Source organism: Triplophysa rosa, linkage group LG2 (assembly GCF_024868665.1).
Source record: "Triplophysa rosa linkage group LG2, Trosa_1v2, whole genome shotgun sequence".
NCBI classification, from domain to species: domain Eukaryota; kingdom Metazoa; phylum Chordata; class Actinopteri; order Cypriniformes; family Nemacheilidae; genus Triplophysa; species Triplophysa rosa.
Window position 1 is genome coordinate 28,603,576 of NC_079891.1, and position 15,704 is coordinate 28,619,279.

Sequence of the window (15,704 nt, forward strand, 5' to 3'; positions counted from 1 at the left end):
GGACAAAACTGTTCTATAAAGATTAAACTAAAGCAAAATCAAAAACGGCATATGACATAAAAAGGAAGTTCACACAGCAGGAGGAAGAGAACAAGCTTGCACGTACATTGAGCTTTTCTCTTTATTAACCATTTACAGATGAGCAAATCACTGTACACGAAGCGGCAAGGAAAGCACATTTATCTGCTTTGTCAAAAATTACAAAACAAAATGCAACGGAAATACAGACCAAACTACTTCGATAAAATAACAACTCAATGCTGTTGTCATTTTGTTCAACAGAGATTTCGTTTCCGCAAAGAAAAAAGACTTCGAGAGGGAAACTTTTCAATAATTTGTAGTTGTTTCTTGAACATGTTTGAATAAATATTAAGAAATGCACCACTCCACATTTACAGATGTTATCTGCCACTTGTAGAAGCACCGCTACATGAGCATCACTTGAAAAAATTGATAAAATCATCATGGCAGTAATGCTTAAACAAAACGAGAGGAAAAAACAAACATACAATACAGAACATAACAGAAGAGAATAGAACACCACAAAGCAAAGCAAAGACATAAAACTTCTTTAAAGCGATAGTTCACCCAAAAATGAAAATACTGTCATCATTTACTTACCCTCGTGCATTTCAAACCTGCATGACTTTCTTTTTTGTGCAGAACACAAACGTAGATATTTTGTATGGACACGAAACCAATGCAAGTGAATGGGTAGTGCCTTTGTTCGGTTACGGAAATTTTTTCAAAATATCTTCTTTTGTGTTGTGCAAAAGAAAGAAAGTCATAGAGGTTTGAAATGACAAGAAGGTAAGTAAATAATGATAGAATATAAATTTATGGGTGAACAGTCCCTTTAACTAGTAAAAAAACGTGATGCTCAGGCTCCCTCTAGTGGTAGCACATGACACACACGCAAATGTCCGAGCATCTGATTGGCTTACAAGACAGATACAAATACTATTTAAGTACGAAATTTGGCTTTTAATCAATTCCCATTTATATTAAGCCCCTGGAAGCTTTCAGCCCACTCTCTTGACACCCATAACAGACTTTCTCTCTGTTGACTATAAAACATTTAAATTGCTCTGTTGACTGGTCTTTGTACGCATACACAAAGAGCACAGAATGGCTTTTAAGAGCGTCCAATACACAGTAATAATAGAATCTCTACTTCAAACATATACAGTGTGTACTATAATCGTTACCTATATAATGCAAGTAATACATTCTCTTTAAAACCAGAATGTGGAACTTACACAGTACAACAAAAAAAGAATGATTAAAAATAGCAAAGAAACGTATCTGAAATGAAAACTTTAAAAAGAGGGAGGGTTAAGGTATGGCTTGCCCATTAGTCTAATGGTCAACAGTTCATATTTAAAGTTTAAATGTGTTTTTATAGCAGGAACTCACAAAACTCAGAAAATAAGCTGCCTAGTTTTCCTTAAGTGTTTGGGCTTGGAAAAAATCGTTTTGAAGGTACAGTTATTAAGACTGCACACATGCTCAGGGATTTTTTATTGGTGAATGTGCAGACTAACCTGAGGACTAGCCCATTAGACCCTCATACAGGCCAAGTTCTTCTTAAGACGCCCCTTCATGTAAAATTCCCTTTCTTCAGCAAAAATATCTTTAGTTCTGTCCTTATTTTTGGATTAAGCGGGATGTAAGTGGTGGTAAAAACAAAACACGGAAGAATGGAAGATTTGGTCATTACTGTGAAGAAGATGGTACAATGGAGCAACTGGGATCATTTAAAATGTATCCAATCCAAGCGATCCTTGGCGTGAGAAGGCCCTGCCCAGTTCAAATACAAAAAAACATTTTTAAGCTTCACAAGAATCAGCTTGTATCTGTTCTAAAGAGAACATTCAAATAAAACCATAAATGATAAAAGGTGTTCGATCCTCAACCACATTAATTATTAACTTTTATACTTTTAATGTTAATATATACTTTTTATCTCTAATCTGTCTATAGAGCCGAGTAACAATTATGATTCATTTTTGTTTGATGTGAGACTAGTTTTGTGTCTCTTAAGAGACAAGATTCGGTGTACAATACTTGGGCTCACTTGAATGACACTCAAATTCAGAAAACCACCTTCTCCTCACCTGACCGTCCCATGAGGCTGAACTTCACATATATTCACCGACTGAATTGAAGTGAATACTTTATATGAGTGAACAAATTCATCTAAATAAAAATAGCTTTTAACATTTAAAATAACACACTAAATATGCACTCCACGGTGAAAATATGACCACTGTAACAGATATGAAAACATTAGCAAGCAAAAAGAGGAACAAAACAAGAGCTAGTCTGGGTTTGGAATTACAGTGTGATGAGCAGTGCATTAAAACAAAATAAAACAAACCATAAACACCATAAAATATTCTGACACTATAGGTACAGAACATTTGTACACAAGTGGAAACGTACAGCTCATTTCACAAAGAACTGTAACCTAGATGATCTCTCTATATATAATAATCTTCTTGTGGCATAAGAGATCAACATAAAAATTCACACAAAAAAATAAAATAAAACAACACAAGCCAAAACACTGATCTGTACACACGCACATACACACTCTCTCTCAAACACATTGAAAATGGAATGACCCAAGGTTGTAGTTCAGTTTTCCATTGTTTCCCTTCCCCTGTTCCTCACACTTTCATACATGCCTGGATCTTCTTAAAGGACCTTCTCCGTTCTCTGTCATCCGCCCACTCTGGTGGGATTTCCCAGGATCGGACCGTCAGGTTAGGCGGCCGCCTCCAGGGCAGGGAGCAGGCCTTTCTCTGTCAGATGAGCCTTGAGTGAGTTGAAGATGTGAAGCTGTTGGTCTGGTCTCAGGGCAAGTAGCTGTTGGATAACTTTAGTGGGGTTCGGCCCTCTACATGGAAGAATTTATGGAAATATCAAAGCAAAGAGTTGGTATCAGTAGGTTGGTATCAAAAGATATCAGTAATATATAAGAAATCAATTCAAATCCACATCACTAAATTCAATTGCAGCCCTACCTGATGAAGCTGGCTATGTAAACATTTACGAATGTGGCCATGAGGTACTGACAGTCAAAACGGTCCATGATTCCTCCATGACCTGGAATGGTGTTAGCAAAGTCCTGGAGAATTGTGAGACACGTAACCAGATTAGAAACTCAAAATAAAAGATGAATTTGTTGTTAATATTTCGCAATGCTCTTCCATATACTGATAGTGAATAAGGATTGGTGCTGTCGAACTTCAACGCAGAAAAAAAGTGGTTCAAAATGATTTCGCGTTCTATATCCCATGAAGTCATGTTGAAACTTTGTGTGAGGAACAGATCGAAATTAAAAGAGTGAAGTATTCATACATCATGTATTAAAACCTAGAACGCGCCCTTTAGATGTTGATAGGAAGTAGACGTAGTTTTAAGATAGATCCAGTCTTTTTTAGACCTTCAGGTTGGCATGTGGTCTGTAAAGAGCTTTGATGACCACGGACAAATAACACCCACCTTGATCTTGAAGGCTCTTTTGAAGCCGCTGGCAAAGAAGCCTCCAAAGGGTCCCATGATTGAAGCAAAAGCTGACAGAGCGATGCTGTGGATCTGGAACGGGTACAACTTCACTGTGGTCTAACAGAGAAAACAATATGTAGATTTTCCATTAGACATTGAAAATAAATGCATGCAATTTCCAAATGCATAAGTATTTTTATTAAAGCCAGCTTTGACTCCATCAATAATCTGAAAGGATTTAAACTTTGACCCCTGTTCCACTGACCTTGTGCCAATAATATTGATCAATTCAAATTATGTATTGGTATGTGGACAGAAAAATTAAATCAGACATTATAAAAGCTCAACTCAAGATGCTCTACTAAGATTCTACTAGACACTAGATTTTTTTGTCTTTTTGATGTATACGAACAAAAATGCAAGTGCACAATATTTACATTCGGGTTGTGCAACAATTAATCGCGATTAATCACATCCAGATAAAAGTTTGTGTTTACATGATATATGTCCATCTACTGTCCATATTAATTTTGTATTTATAAAGACATACATAGTGTACATATATATATACTGTATATGAAAGAAATATAAAAGTCAATAAATGTTTATATATAATATATATAAATATAATAAACACATAATCATCCAAAATGTATATATCTGTATGTTAACGTGTATGTGTTTATAAATACAAAATTAATATGCACAGTACACAGACATATAGTTGAAGTCAAAATTTTACATCCCCCTTTGCAGAATCTGGAAAATGCTGAAAATTCGGGGAAAATAAGACGAATTTTGAAAATTAATTTTTAATTGAATCTTGCCCTGAACAAGTTATTTTACAAAAGAAATTCACACACCAAAGAATAATAACTGAATTTCTAAAAATAGCCCAGGTCAAAAGTTTACATCCCCTTGATTATTAAAACGGTATGTTATCTGCACAATCAATGACAGCTTTTATGTTTTGTCATAGTTGTTTAAGGGTTTCTTGTTTGTCCCGAGTCATTAGACTGTCCACTGATCTTCAGAAACAATTACCCAGGTCCTCCAGAATCTTTGCTTTTTCAGCATTTCTGTATATTTGACTCATGCCCAGCAGTAAAAGTATGATGTTGCGATTCATATGTATATAAACAAAACAATTTTACATTTTTCTGAAGATAACTGGACAGTTTCATGACTCAGGACAAACAAGAAACCCTTAAAGTCACCATGAAATCAAACGGGAAAATTCCAAGTGTTTAACATAGCGTTGCAGTGATTATTATAAATGATTTATCCGTGCACACCATAACTTTTAAAAAATTCATCTGCACTTATGTGGCGAATCAAAAACGTTAAGCTCCTCTCCCCCTCTCAACAACAACTCTTCACCACATGACGCGAGCAACAAAAAGAGGTAGGACTATACTGACTGTCCTATGGTCAGGCATTTTTAGCCCTCCCCTCCAGGCCCAACTTACAACAAACCAATCAAAAAGCCATTTTTTTGTAAAAAAAAAAAAACTTGTTCAGGGCAGGACTACATTAAAAATGAACTTTAATTTTCAAAATTCCTCTTATTTTCCCCAAATTTTCAGCATGTTCCAGATTCTGCATAGGGGTGTGTAAACTTTTGACTTCAGCTGTATATCATGTAAACACAAACTTTTATTTTGGATGCAATTAATCGCTGCACAACCCTAATTTACATCTAATCAAAAATAAGATTTTTATCCAACATTTGAACCAAAACAATGGCTACTTTACAGAAATAATGATTTTCCTCCGACACCATTTATAGACAATGCATAATTGAAAGAGCTATACTGTAGATATCAAAAATAGGCAAAATGACTAAAGCCTCAGAAAAAGTTTCACTGCATCCTAGTTTTTAGAGGATTTTTTTAAAGAATGTTGCCAGTGACTTGGAACTGTGAGAGTACAGAAGAATGGTGAAAGATTTGCAGCGAGAGGACAGCCAGCAGATGCTGTGTATGAGCAACCGCTAAACATACACAGAGACTGAAAAAGACAGAAAGAGACATGGAAAGCATGTTTGTAACAGATTGTGTGTGTGTTTACCCAGCCGGTGACAGAATGCAGCACAGACGGCAGGCTGTAGTCCTGAAGCTGGAAGAGCTCAGATGGTTCACAGTCCACGGTGAAACGGTTTGAGTCATTGTTAAACTCCACTGGACACACAAAACAACGGTAACCTGCCATCACGTAGGACAGCTGGAGATAGAAGATGAAATCATTTATTATTATTGTCATTATTTATGAGACTCAATGACAACATCCAGTTTGCCAACAACGGATGACAATCAGTTTAACAGTCTATATTTCTACATTTTGCATATGCGCATCTTGATTTTTTTCACCCCTGCATCACAATGGTTGCTTAACACTTCTAACAAAGTGAGAGTGCTGCTTTACTGCGGTGAGGGTGCATTACTTTCATACATTGCTGGTTTTATGAGACGTACAAGGTCGAACTTACCAAAATCCCAAACACAACAGTTGCGAAGAAGCCACCGATAAAGCCCTCCCACGTCTTCTTAGGAGACAACTGCCAAAAAAAAGAGAGAAAATAATTAGTATCAAAAGAACTGTGGTACCAAAAATGGTACAGCGGAGATGTTATGTTTACTTTCACAACACCACAAACCTTGATGAGAGGGGTGCGGCCGAAAAAGAAGCCAAACATGTAAGCCATGATGTCATTACAGATAACGCAGGAGATGGGCACAATAAACCTGCACACACATAAGCGATCGTGTCATCCAAACACACCGGAAACCAACTGTTTGAATGTGTAAATGTTGACCATGTTTAGTGGTAGACATGATGCATCATCTCACCAGATCATCCCCTCAAACAGGTTATGAATGATTAAATGGGACTGAGTCACCACAATGAGCAGGGTCACATGAGTCCAACCAAACTGAAGAGAAAGAGAGATTTATAACCAACATTTCTGTCAGCCATCTTTGGTGAATGTTTTCACTGAGCTTTATTCTGGTATAGTCTTATCAGTACAAGACAGATGTGATACTGCGATTTTGGATAATGCACCTTCTGGGTGCCTGCTCATGATGCCTTATTTACAATAAGCTAATATGCAAGCATGTGTCTTTGTACTGAATTAAAATAGCACAGAGGGTGATTTGAGGAACTGTATTCAACATACAAACTTACCATGTAGAATTGTAGGCGATAGTGTTTCTTCACTAGGCTTAAAACAAACATGCAGAACCCTGAAAGCAGACAAATCTGGTTAACACACACGTTACATACATTTGGATGGTCCCTGCATGGCTATTTCTGGGCCAGTCACACTGACACCTCTGCAATTGTGCACTGTTTGACAGGAAGTAGCCACTGAATAAATGTCCAAACCAACAGGGTTCTGAAAAAATATTACTCTAAAAGAGCAAATTATAGGGGTGTATCGATATATAATAGCACAACATATTGCAATACAAAACATTTACAATATGTATTGTAGAGCTATGGTGTCTACGATATGATGCCTGTTTAATGCTACTGGGTGCAAACACATGATCTGCCTCAACATATATGAAGAATTAATGCTTATTTTTACTTTGTGCATTTACGTTTTCAAGAAGTTTTCTCTAAGGGTTTAGATTTCTTAATTCCTCTAATAATTCCAATTTTGTAAAAAAAAACAGTTTTTTATGACAAAACATTTAATATTTATTAATTTATTTTTAAATTGAATTAAACCATCAAAGTTGTATATACAATACACAAATGTAAAAAAATTCTTCAAGTTTCAGAAACAAATTATTTGACCAATTTTGTTCAAAAATAATGTGATAATATTGTATTTTGAACCTGTGCATTGTACCAAATTGTGAGCCCAATGTGTTTTGTTGCATTCCTAGGTATGTGTTTTTCTTTTTTTTTTGCCTGTTTGCTCAACAATTTCAAAAATACACACCACACACTTATTTTTGCTTACGTATGCTGTACGTCTGTAAAAACAGATCATTGGTTTAATTCCATTTTAACTGAGTATATAACAACAATGGCTGTGTCTGAAATAGCCCCCATACTACGGTGGACCACTAGTGCAAAACAAATCGAAATTTAAAAAGCAAATATAAGTTCACAACACAACGCAATTAAGCTACAACACAATGGAATCCTTCCACTGGCACGGCTCTTCGCAAGCGCTCTTTTTGTGAACGGCATCCACGCTGGCTTTAACCTATCAACATTTTAGTGAGCTCAAAACACGGAGAACATAGTTTTAATAATGGAATTCCCGAAGTTATATGATCTAACAAAAAGAAGACAAATACAGAGATTTAAATAAAGAATACAGAGTGGGTTGATTTGCAAGTTAAAATGCACGATACGTGCAAAATGTCATAGTGAACTGTGCCTAAAATGAGCGTCATTAGTATTAGACATTACCGCAAAAAATGCCTGCATATTTAAAATATACATCAACTTCAGGCTGGTTAGTGACCTTGAACATCCGCCCAGAGACATTTTCACTACAGCAGCAGCGCTGTAGTGAGGGTCATAACATACATTAGAATGTCATGACTAGCCAATCAAAATCAAGCATTCAAAAGCGCTGTGTAACAAGTCTTAAATTTTTTCATATGAGATTGTTTGCCATTGACATTCAGTTTTTCCACAGTAGAGCACACTTTCCTTTTGAATGCTTTACACAAGCAAAACAGGCTACCAAAACCACTAAAACAACCCCCAGCAAAACGCGCACCTCCTACCCAGCATGACCTAGCTTTATCATACCGAAAGTGCCCCCTAGTGAATTACTCGCTGAACTATATTTGTTTTCATAGTCAAATTATTTACGATTTATTATATGCGTGTCATCAGTGCACGGTTTTTATGGCATTGTTTCTGCCTTTTGTTCACACAAGGCGCTTTCCGGGACTGATGCCGTTAATGTTACTAGGTCCCCTTTCCCGAATCACTTTTTGGATCGATGCGTTTGCGTTCACACAGAAAGCACTCTGGCAATTTTCTGGGATCAGCGGTCTCTGTGAATGGGGTTTTAGTGGACTAATGTAGGGAATAGTGAATAAGGGTATGGGGCCAATTTCAGACACAGCCAATATTTCATAGCTAGCCATGCTACACGGTTAAAAAAGACCTAAAATATACCTAATCCTAAAGAGAATAACATAACGGATATTGGTAAATGCTAAAACACAAGCTAAGTTTTAGCATCAGTGAATGTTATGCTCGCAACACAAGTTTAGATGCTTGAGCTTGCACTAAAATAAATACCCAGTCGTTCAAAGACACACCCATGTAGACTATAGTGAGTCATCTCCACATCATCGCTGCAACTGTATGAGATCAGCATCCTGTTGCTGCCAGTTTTGGAATTATATGTTATTCAAGATCACAAACTGTATATTATGTCATAATCTTTTCGCTAGCCCTGTTGTGTGATTTGAGAGGAATTTTACATCATGTTACCCATTTACAATCTACTAGGCCATTTCAAAGTATCTCTCCCTTTAAAGCCATTCCAGAGCAAATAACAAAAACTGAATTTCCTCAACAGGGCGACAAACAGATTTGTTTACCGTTAAGCTATTTCACCAAGCCCTAGTATAACGTGTTGATGCTAAAACAAGAACAGATATTCAAGATCTGCCGTCATGAAATCTGATGTCTTGCTTTTTTTGAAAACGAGAATAGGGGAACACAGACATGCAGAGAGCTGAACCACATCCTGCACAGCAAGTACTTCACACTTAAAAGACGCTTCAAAACTTCAACACTACTGCATGACAATGGGAGACACAAGCCCCATCTTGGAGGCTGAGCATTAGCGTAAGCATCGGTTTGTTGAGTCATTAACTAACATAAAGTAATAATAGGAGTTTAAGTATCTTAAACAGTCAATGGCTCACACAGGTCTCTTTATTAGCCCCCAAAAGAACACAAGTCTCTCTAAGTGCTATTTTTGAAACATGAGGTTCTAACCTGTGAGGTACAGGGCAAAGGAAATGAAGCGATGGTATTTGCTGAGGATACGTAGAGAATCCTCCCTCTGCACCAGGGCGAAGAAGTAATCCGTCACCGTTTCACCATAGAAGAAGTAATTCACACACAGCAGGAAGTACCTGATAGAAACCGTTACAAACGGCAGTCATGCAACATTATTAAAAAGCCTTCAAATGTAATCATCTTGTCATTGTGCTTCAAGTTGTTGTGATGCCATATTTAGGACACTGTTAGTGACAGGAAATGTACATGAATGACTACATGGAAGAATGCTATAATATGCTACGCACTTAGTACTAATGTGAGCAAGTGTTATAACTTACATCTGACCTACCAAATATATTAAAGCAATATATTACAACCCACTGCTTCGCGGGGCTTATTGCTTTTATAAAACGGTTATTCCATATGCGTAGCAAGATTTCATCAAATAAAGTAAATAAAATTATATTTAGGCTATGTAAGGCTATGCGGTCAGCCGTTATAAATCAGGATATTTTATAACGGCTTAGAACTCGGCTCAGCCAATCAGAATCAAGGACCAGAACTGACCGTTTTATAAATGAAAACTAAAAATAGGTTTAAAGAAAAGTTCACCAAACGTTCAAATGTCAAAGTGTGAATCTCGTCAAAACTGTTAAGGAACATCACATTTCAGCTTAAAACCAAAACAAGATAGGAAAAAATAGTTTGCATGAACTTTCATTTGCATGCCATTTTGAGGAGAAGGAGCTTGAAAAGATATCGCACCAATATAAATCCGGTCATCATTTATTCACCCTCATATTGTTCAAAAACTTGAAATGATTCTTTTCTTCTGTGAAACACAAAAGAAGACATTTTGAAAATGTCTTGAAGTGGTTTTGTGTCCATACAATGAAAGTCAATGGGAGGCAATGTAGTTTGGTTACAAACGTTCTTCAAAATATCTTCTTTTGTGTTCTGCAGAAGAAAGTAAATCTTACATGTTTGGAATGATATGAGGATGAATAAATGATCACAGAAATGATTGCCTTTTTTATCCAACATCCCTTTAAGCACATCCCTGGTGAACTGTCCCTAAGAGTGTTATGAAAGAGTCAGAATGCAAAAGATCTTAGGGCTGTCAACTATTTCAAGAATTCTTTAACTTAAGTATTCAGCAAATAAAAATGAATAAATATCTATAAATATTTCGAACCACATAAAAAAACCCTGGTGAACTTTTCCTTCAACAACTAAAAACGAACAAGACTGCTTCCCTATGATCTATTCCAGAGTGGATTTAGCATACCTCTATTATAATACAGCTGGTGGAGCATGTATAACTGGATAAATAGGTGCGGCATAAACTAGTTTAACACAGAAAATTAAAGATGTTGTAATACATTCAAGCCAGAGCCGCACAAAGATAAGATCGTGTTGATGACCTCTAATTACAGTCTTGAGCAGTGGGAGAGAGACAGAGAGAGATGTGGGGTGAGAGATAATGAGAGGAGGGAGAATGGGATTGATTCAGTGTGAAAATAAAGGTGGCAGGTGCGACACGCAGGTCTCACCAGCTTAGAGTTCTGAACCACGGCAGGTCATATGAGTGATAGACACTGTAACCAATTGTGATAATCTCATGGAAGCACTTGATCTGAACGCACAGCACCTGTGAAACAGAGAGAGAACAAGAATGCGTAAACAAGAGGCAAGATACACAGATGGGACACGCTTTTGTGCTTTGTCTGGACACTTGTGAAAACTGTTATCAGACAGGAGACTTGCATGTTGCATCACATATAGTTTTTTTATTCAGCATTTTTGTGTTGTGTTAGGGTTACAGTATAGGGTTTATAGTAGAGTTGCACCTATACATACAATAATCGGTATTGGCAGATAAAAGCTATTTTTCACACTATCGGATAGTTTAAAAACAGCCGATGATCAGGGCCGATATATTCTGTCAATCAAAAGAGGCCTCAAAACGCAATGAATTTGTGCTCTACGTAAAGAAAATGTTAAGAAAGATCATCAGTTTGATGTTCAATATGAATAGCCATTATATGAATGAATAAAATTCAGAAATATTCATTTAATTTAATAATCGGTATCGGCAGATACCACTCCGAATAATCAGTTATCAGTATCGGTGGAGAAACTTTGCATCAGTGCATCTCTAGTTTATAATTATGATGCATGCAAAAATGTTTTATATGTATGTGTCAATGGACCAATCAGAAATAGCCCGCACACGATCTCCAGTCTATAATGTCAAAACCTCTTGACATGACTATGTCTGGTTGTTACGTGACATATTGAGCATCTACCCCAACAATTTGACTTACAGATTGCATGTTGCAACTGAAGACTTGCAGTTTTAAGGGTCATAAGATGCAATCTATAAACAACCACCATTGTGCAATTTAGCACTCTTAACCTCAGGTCACTTCAGGGTGGCGGGCCATTTAAATAGAAAATATTCCTTCACATTTTTGCATTTAAAACCTTCAAAACCTTACCGGTTTAAAGCTATTACTATAACCAGTTATTGAATATTTAAAAAGAACAGAACAAAATATTGAGTCAAAACAATATTTTGACTCATCCGTCACGCTGTTGAATAGGCGTACGTTATACTGAACCCAGAACATCACCAAGATACTCACAATCATCATCAGCACCATCGGACCCAGATAAATAATAAAGAAGAAGAAGGAGATCATGGCCAGAGTGAGGATACCCCTCACCCACCAGTTCTTCCATCTGCAGGAGACACAAACACATTAACGAAACGCATATTGAGTGGAAATATAATCTTCCTAATGCGAGGGCCAAAAGCTCGTGAGGCCTTTTATTGAATCAACCATCTGCACGGTGCCGGGTGTTTACAATATTGCTGGAGTAAGACCCGTTATACAGTAACATCATTGTACCATAACTGAACCATTCAGTTTGTGGTCCTGAAACCAGGAAGGGAAATTAGTCATCTGTGCTACGGGCTCCCTCAGGAATTTCTAATGGGTTTTTAGAATAGTGACTTGTGTTTGTACAGCACACAGCAGATTCATTTATGTTTAAGGTATGACATCTTATTGATTTTTATAGTGGTTTTGCGTAAAATAAGAAGTGACCAAGGAAACCTAAAGCGAGTCGGACAAGCGTTTAAAAACTATTCCTACACTTAAATAAGAGATTTTTTAATCATACAGGGAAGTTGCTCTTACCGGGAAGACAGACCCGAGAGGGCTTTGTTGAGAACCTCTGGTGTGTCATCGGCAGAAACGGGAACCTCGGGAATCCCAGAATCTGATTTAGCCTCATTGTCTGAGGCTCCCTCTCTCTCAGACCTGCCCTCCGTCTCAGAACCCTAAAGAGAATGAGAGATGATGTAACAAACATGAGACAGATGAAGTCATCCATCATTCAATTTATTTGCATAGCATACTAAGGAGCAGTTACAAGAAGCGTTCGTGTTCTTTTCCTTGTTTGCCTATATAAACACCTGATGCATCAAGTAAAAACAAAAATGTGACATCTGTTCCATTCTGCTGTGTCTGTTTTAAAACACAAACACGCATTTTGCGTGAACGCCCAGAAGAGAAAGAGGAATTAAGGTAAACATAAAGCCGGTCTAATGTTTATGCTATATAAGGAAGCATGTGTGTCTATCATTGCACACAGTAGCCCGTTGCTCAAACACTAATGGTAATGACCTATCTTCATCACCATAGCAACAGGCTGCATGTGTCATCATCACATGGGGCTGCACCAGTCGGATTGTTCTAGAAACCCTGTTTCTCTTCGTTTGACATTAATTTTGACCTGCTAACAGAGAGCGCCCTCAAGCTAACACATCGCGGCTTGCACCGACACTCGACAGCTCCCTCCGAAGAACCATAAGAGGATCCAGCGTTGCCATGGAGACGGACTACATCCTGATATTCAACATGCCAGAGTTTAAAAATACCGTCCCTCTCCTCCGCCCACCTCCTCCCCCGTCTCTCAACTGCCCCTCGGACCGCAAATAGCTCATCAGGACATCCCATTCTTCCTGAGAAAGGAGAGACATTTCTGTCTTCCGGACTGAGAGATACTTTGATGAATTTGACTCGTGATAAAGTTGCAGCACATTGGACATCTGGAAACGTGAAATTCTGCAAAAAGCAGCAAAAATACAATGACAGGTCATTTACAACTCAAGACATGACGTGACATTACGAGATGTTTGAGCAAAGCACACCCTGAGGAACAAGAACATTCCCTGCTTCCTGGTCATTGTAAAGAAACACAAAGTTAAAGTTATACAATATCCACATGTTATCCTACATTTGACAAGTACACAATATGTGTCTATGTCCTAACAATGACTTTAGTCTAATGTAATAAACTTAATGGACTGGCCTCATTCGGAGTAAGTGAATGAATTCTTCGAATTCCATCACAGCAACCAAAAATAAGCAAAGAAACTGGGTACTGTAACTGAACATTATCCTGCTTATGACACGGCAGGGATTCAACAAACAACTATGTGTATATTAAACGAGGGGGGAAGATATGTTCTGTTCCAGCCAGAACAATAGTCATTTTTACAATTTAACAGTTATTACACAATCTTTGAATGCAGAATGCCAGGACTGACCAATCAGAATCAAGCATGTAATATTTCTCCATAATACATTTGAAAAAAGATGAATTGTGTGACAAACTGTGACATTCAAAACATATACATCTGGTCTGATGCTTAGCAGTGTGTGCTTAGCAATGTTAATGTTAGAAAGCCTGGACCAGGTCATCTCAAACTCAAAAACAACATGGTTGCATGATGGACCAGCTGCAAAATATCAAGTTTGGTCTACAGCAGTTATATTTTGCAACATGGTTTAAATAATGATTTCCATGTTTAAGAACTTAAGGATGTTTTGGCTGAACAAAGACCCTGTCACGACACAGAAAGCTGGGTTATACATGATTGATTCTTTCCTTCAACACTCTGGTGTGGGCTGTGAAGTTTGTAACCTTAAAGATAGAAGAAACTGTTCTGCTTCTGTCTTCTTTCAACCCCAAGAAGCAAAAAGGACAAAAATAAAACGCATGGTAGGAAGTCCCATGGTCAACCGCACAAGCCAATGACCTCAGGATATTCTTACAAATTGATGAATACTCATATTTACAGAGAAGCTCATGTACCACACAGACAGGAAATGGAAGCATGAATTCGTATTGCATGCATATATTTATTAATATGGCATTTGTAAATCAAAAGTGTCATGTTAATGTGATCTTTCAGTTTGAGTCATCATGCCTAAACCTAAATGTGGACTCACCCATTTGCTACAACCACCTTCACTCTCTATGATCTCCAGCTCCATGTCCACCCATGCACTCCTGATATCCTCTAACTCTACAGGATTCCCTTTCTGATCCAGACAACATTAAGCTCTACTGTGAGTTTAAACTCGCCTCCCTGAACAGTACACGGATTGTTCACGCCACTTTAATTCATTTAAGTAACATGGCAACTGCAGGAAACATGCTGAGGCCTGATAAGTGCATTTTGTTTGGTATGGACAGACAGGAAACATTCAGTACAAACAAGATCAGCTCCAAGTCCCTGATGCTTTCATCCATGAGCTCGAGCTCGAATCTGCTAAGTTACAGTATATCAGAAGGACACGAAAGCTAGAAACCACGATCATTCATCAAACCAAAACATTACACCTTATAACCTTACTTTCGCGGAAAGTGACTTGTCACCTACACGCGTATCGTAAACGCTACACAGATGTTCTCTGAGCATGACAGGACAGCATGTAGCATGTATGATAGCCATAACAACATACATCTCTCGTTTTACACATTACCTTATCTTCGGAGCTCTGATGCTGCAGCTCTTTTTCCGTCGCTCCTCGCTGTCGTAATTCTGTCATGCTGGACTCCGTTTGTTGACAATTAAAGATCTAAAGACGATGAATTTGCAATCGTCTTGGGGTTTTGCCACTCGTTTTCAATGATTGTTATTGGGACATGAAGGGAAGCGACTGCGCATGCGTATTATGACGGGTGGGGATCGCCATCTAGCGGTCAGAGTTAAGAAGACAGAAAGAAGAATCGACAAACACACGGTGTAGTGATGCAACAGATTCGAACAACTACAGCTATCTCAAAATATATATATTAGCTTTCTTGGTAAAATTGCACAAAGGAGAGTTGCACGC

General features: G+C 37.7%; 1 protein-coding gene across 1 annotated transcript; it reads right to left on the bottom strand.

The window, feature by feature from the left end:
- Window positions 1-107: 107 nt before the first annotated feature.
- Window positions 108-15,544, bottom strand: cds2 (CDP-diacylglycerol synthase (phosphatidate cytidylyltransferase) 2). Its single transcript, XM_057352000.1, has 13 exons — window positions 15,351-15,544; window positions 12,714-12,856; window positions 12,156-12,252; window positions 11,061-11,158; window positions 9,502-9,641; window positions 6,700-6,758; window positions 6,363-6,445; window positions 6,170-6,257; window positions 6,002-6,070; window positions 5,584-5,736; window positions 3,511-3,630; window positions 3,030-3,133; window positions 108-2,902 (listed from the first exon to the last, which is right to left on the bottom strand). The coding sequence occupies exons 1-13, from the start codon at window positions 15,414-15,416 to the stop codon at window positions 2,770-2,772; spliced, it is 1,353 nt and encodes a 450-aa protein (XP_057207983.1). The 5' UTR covers window positions 15,417-15,544; the 3' UTR covers window positions 108-2,769.
- Window positions 15,545-15,704: the final 160 nt, after the last annotated feature.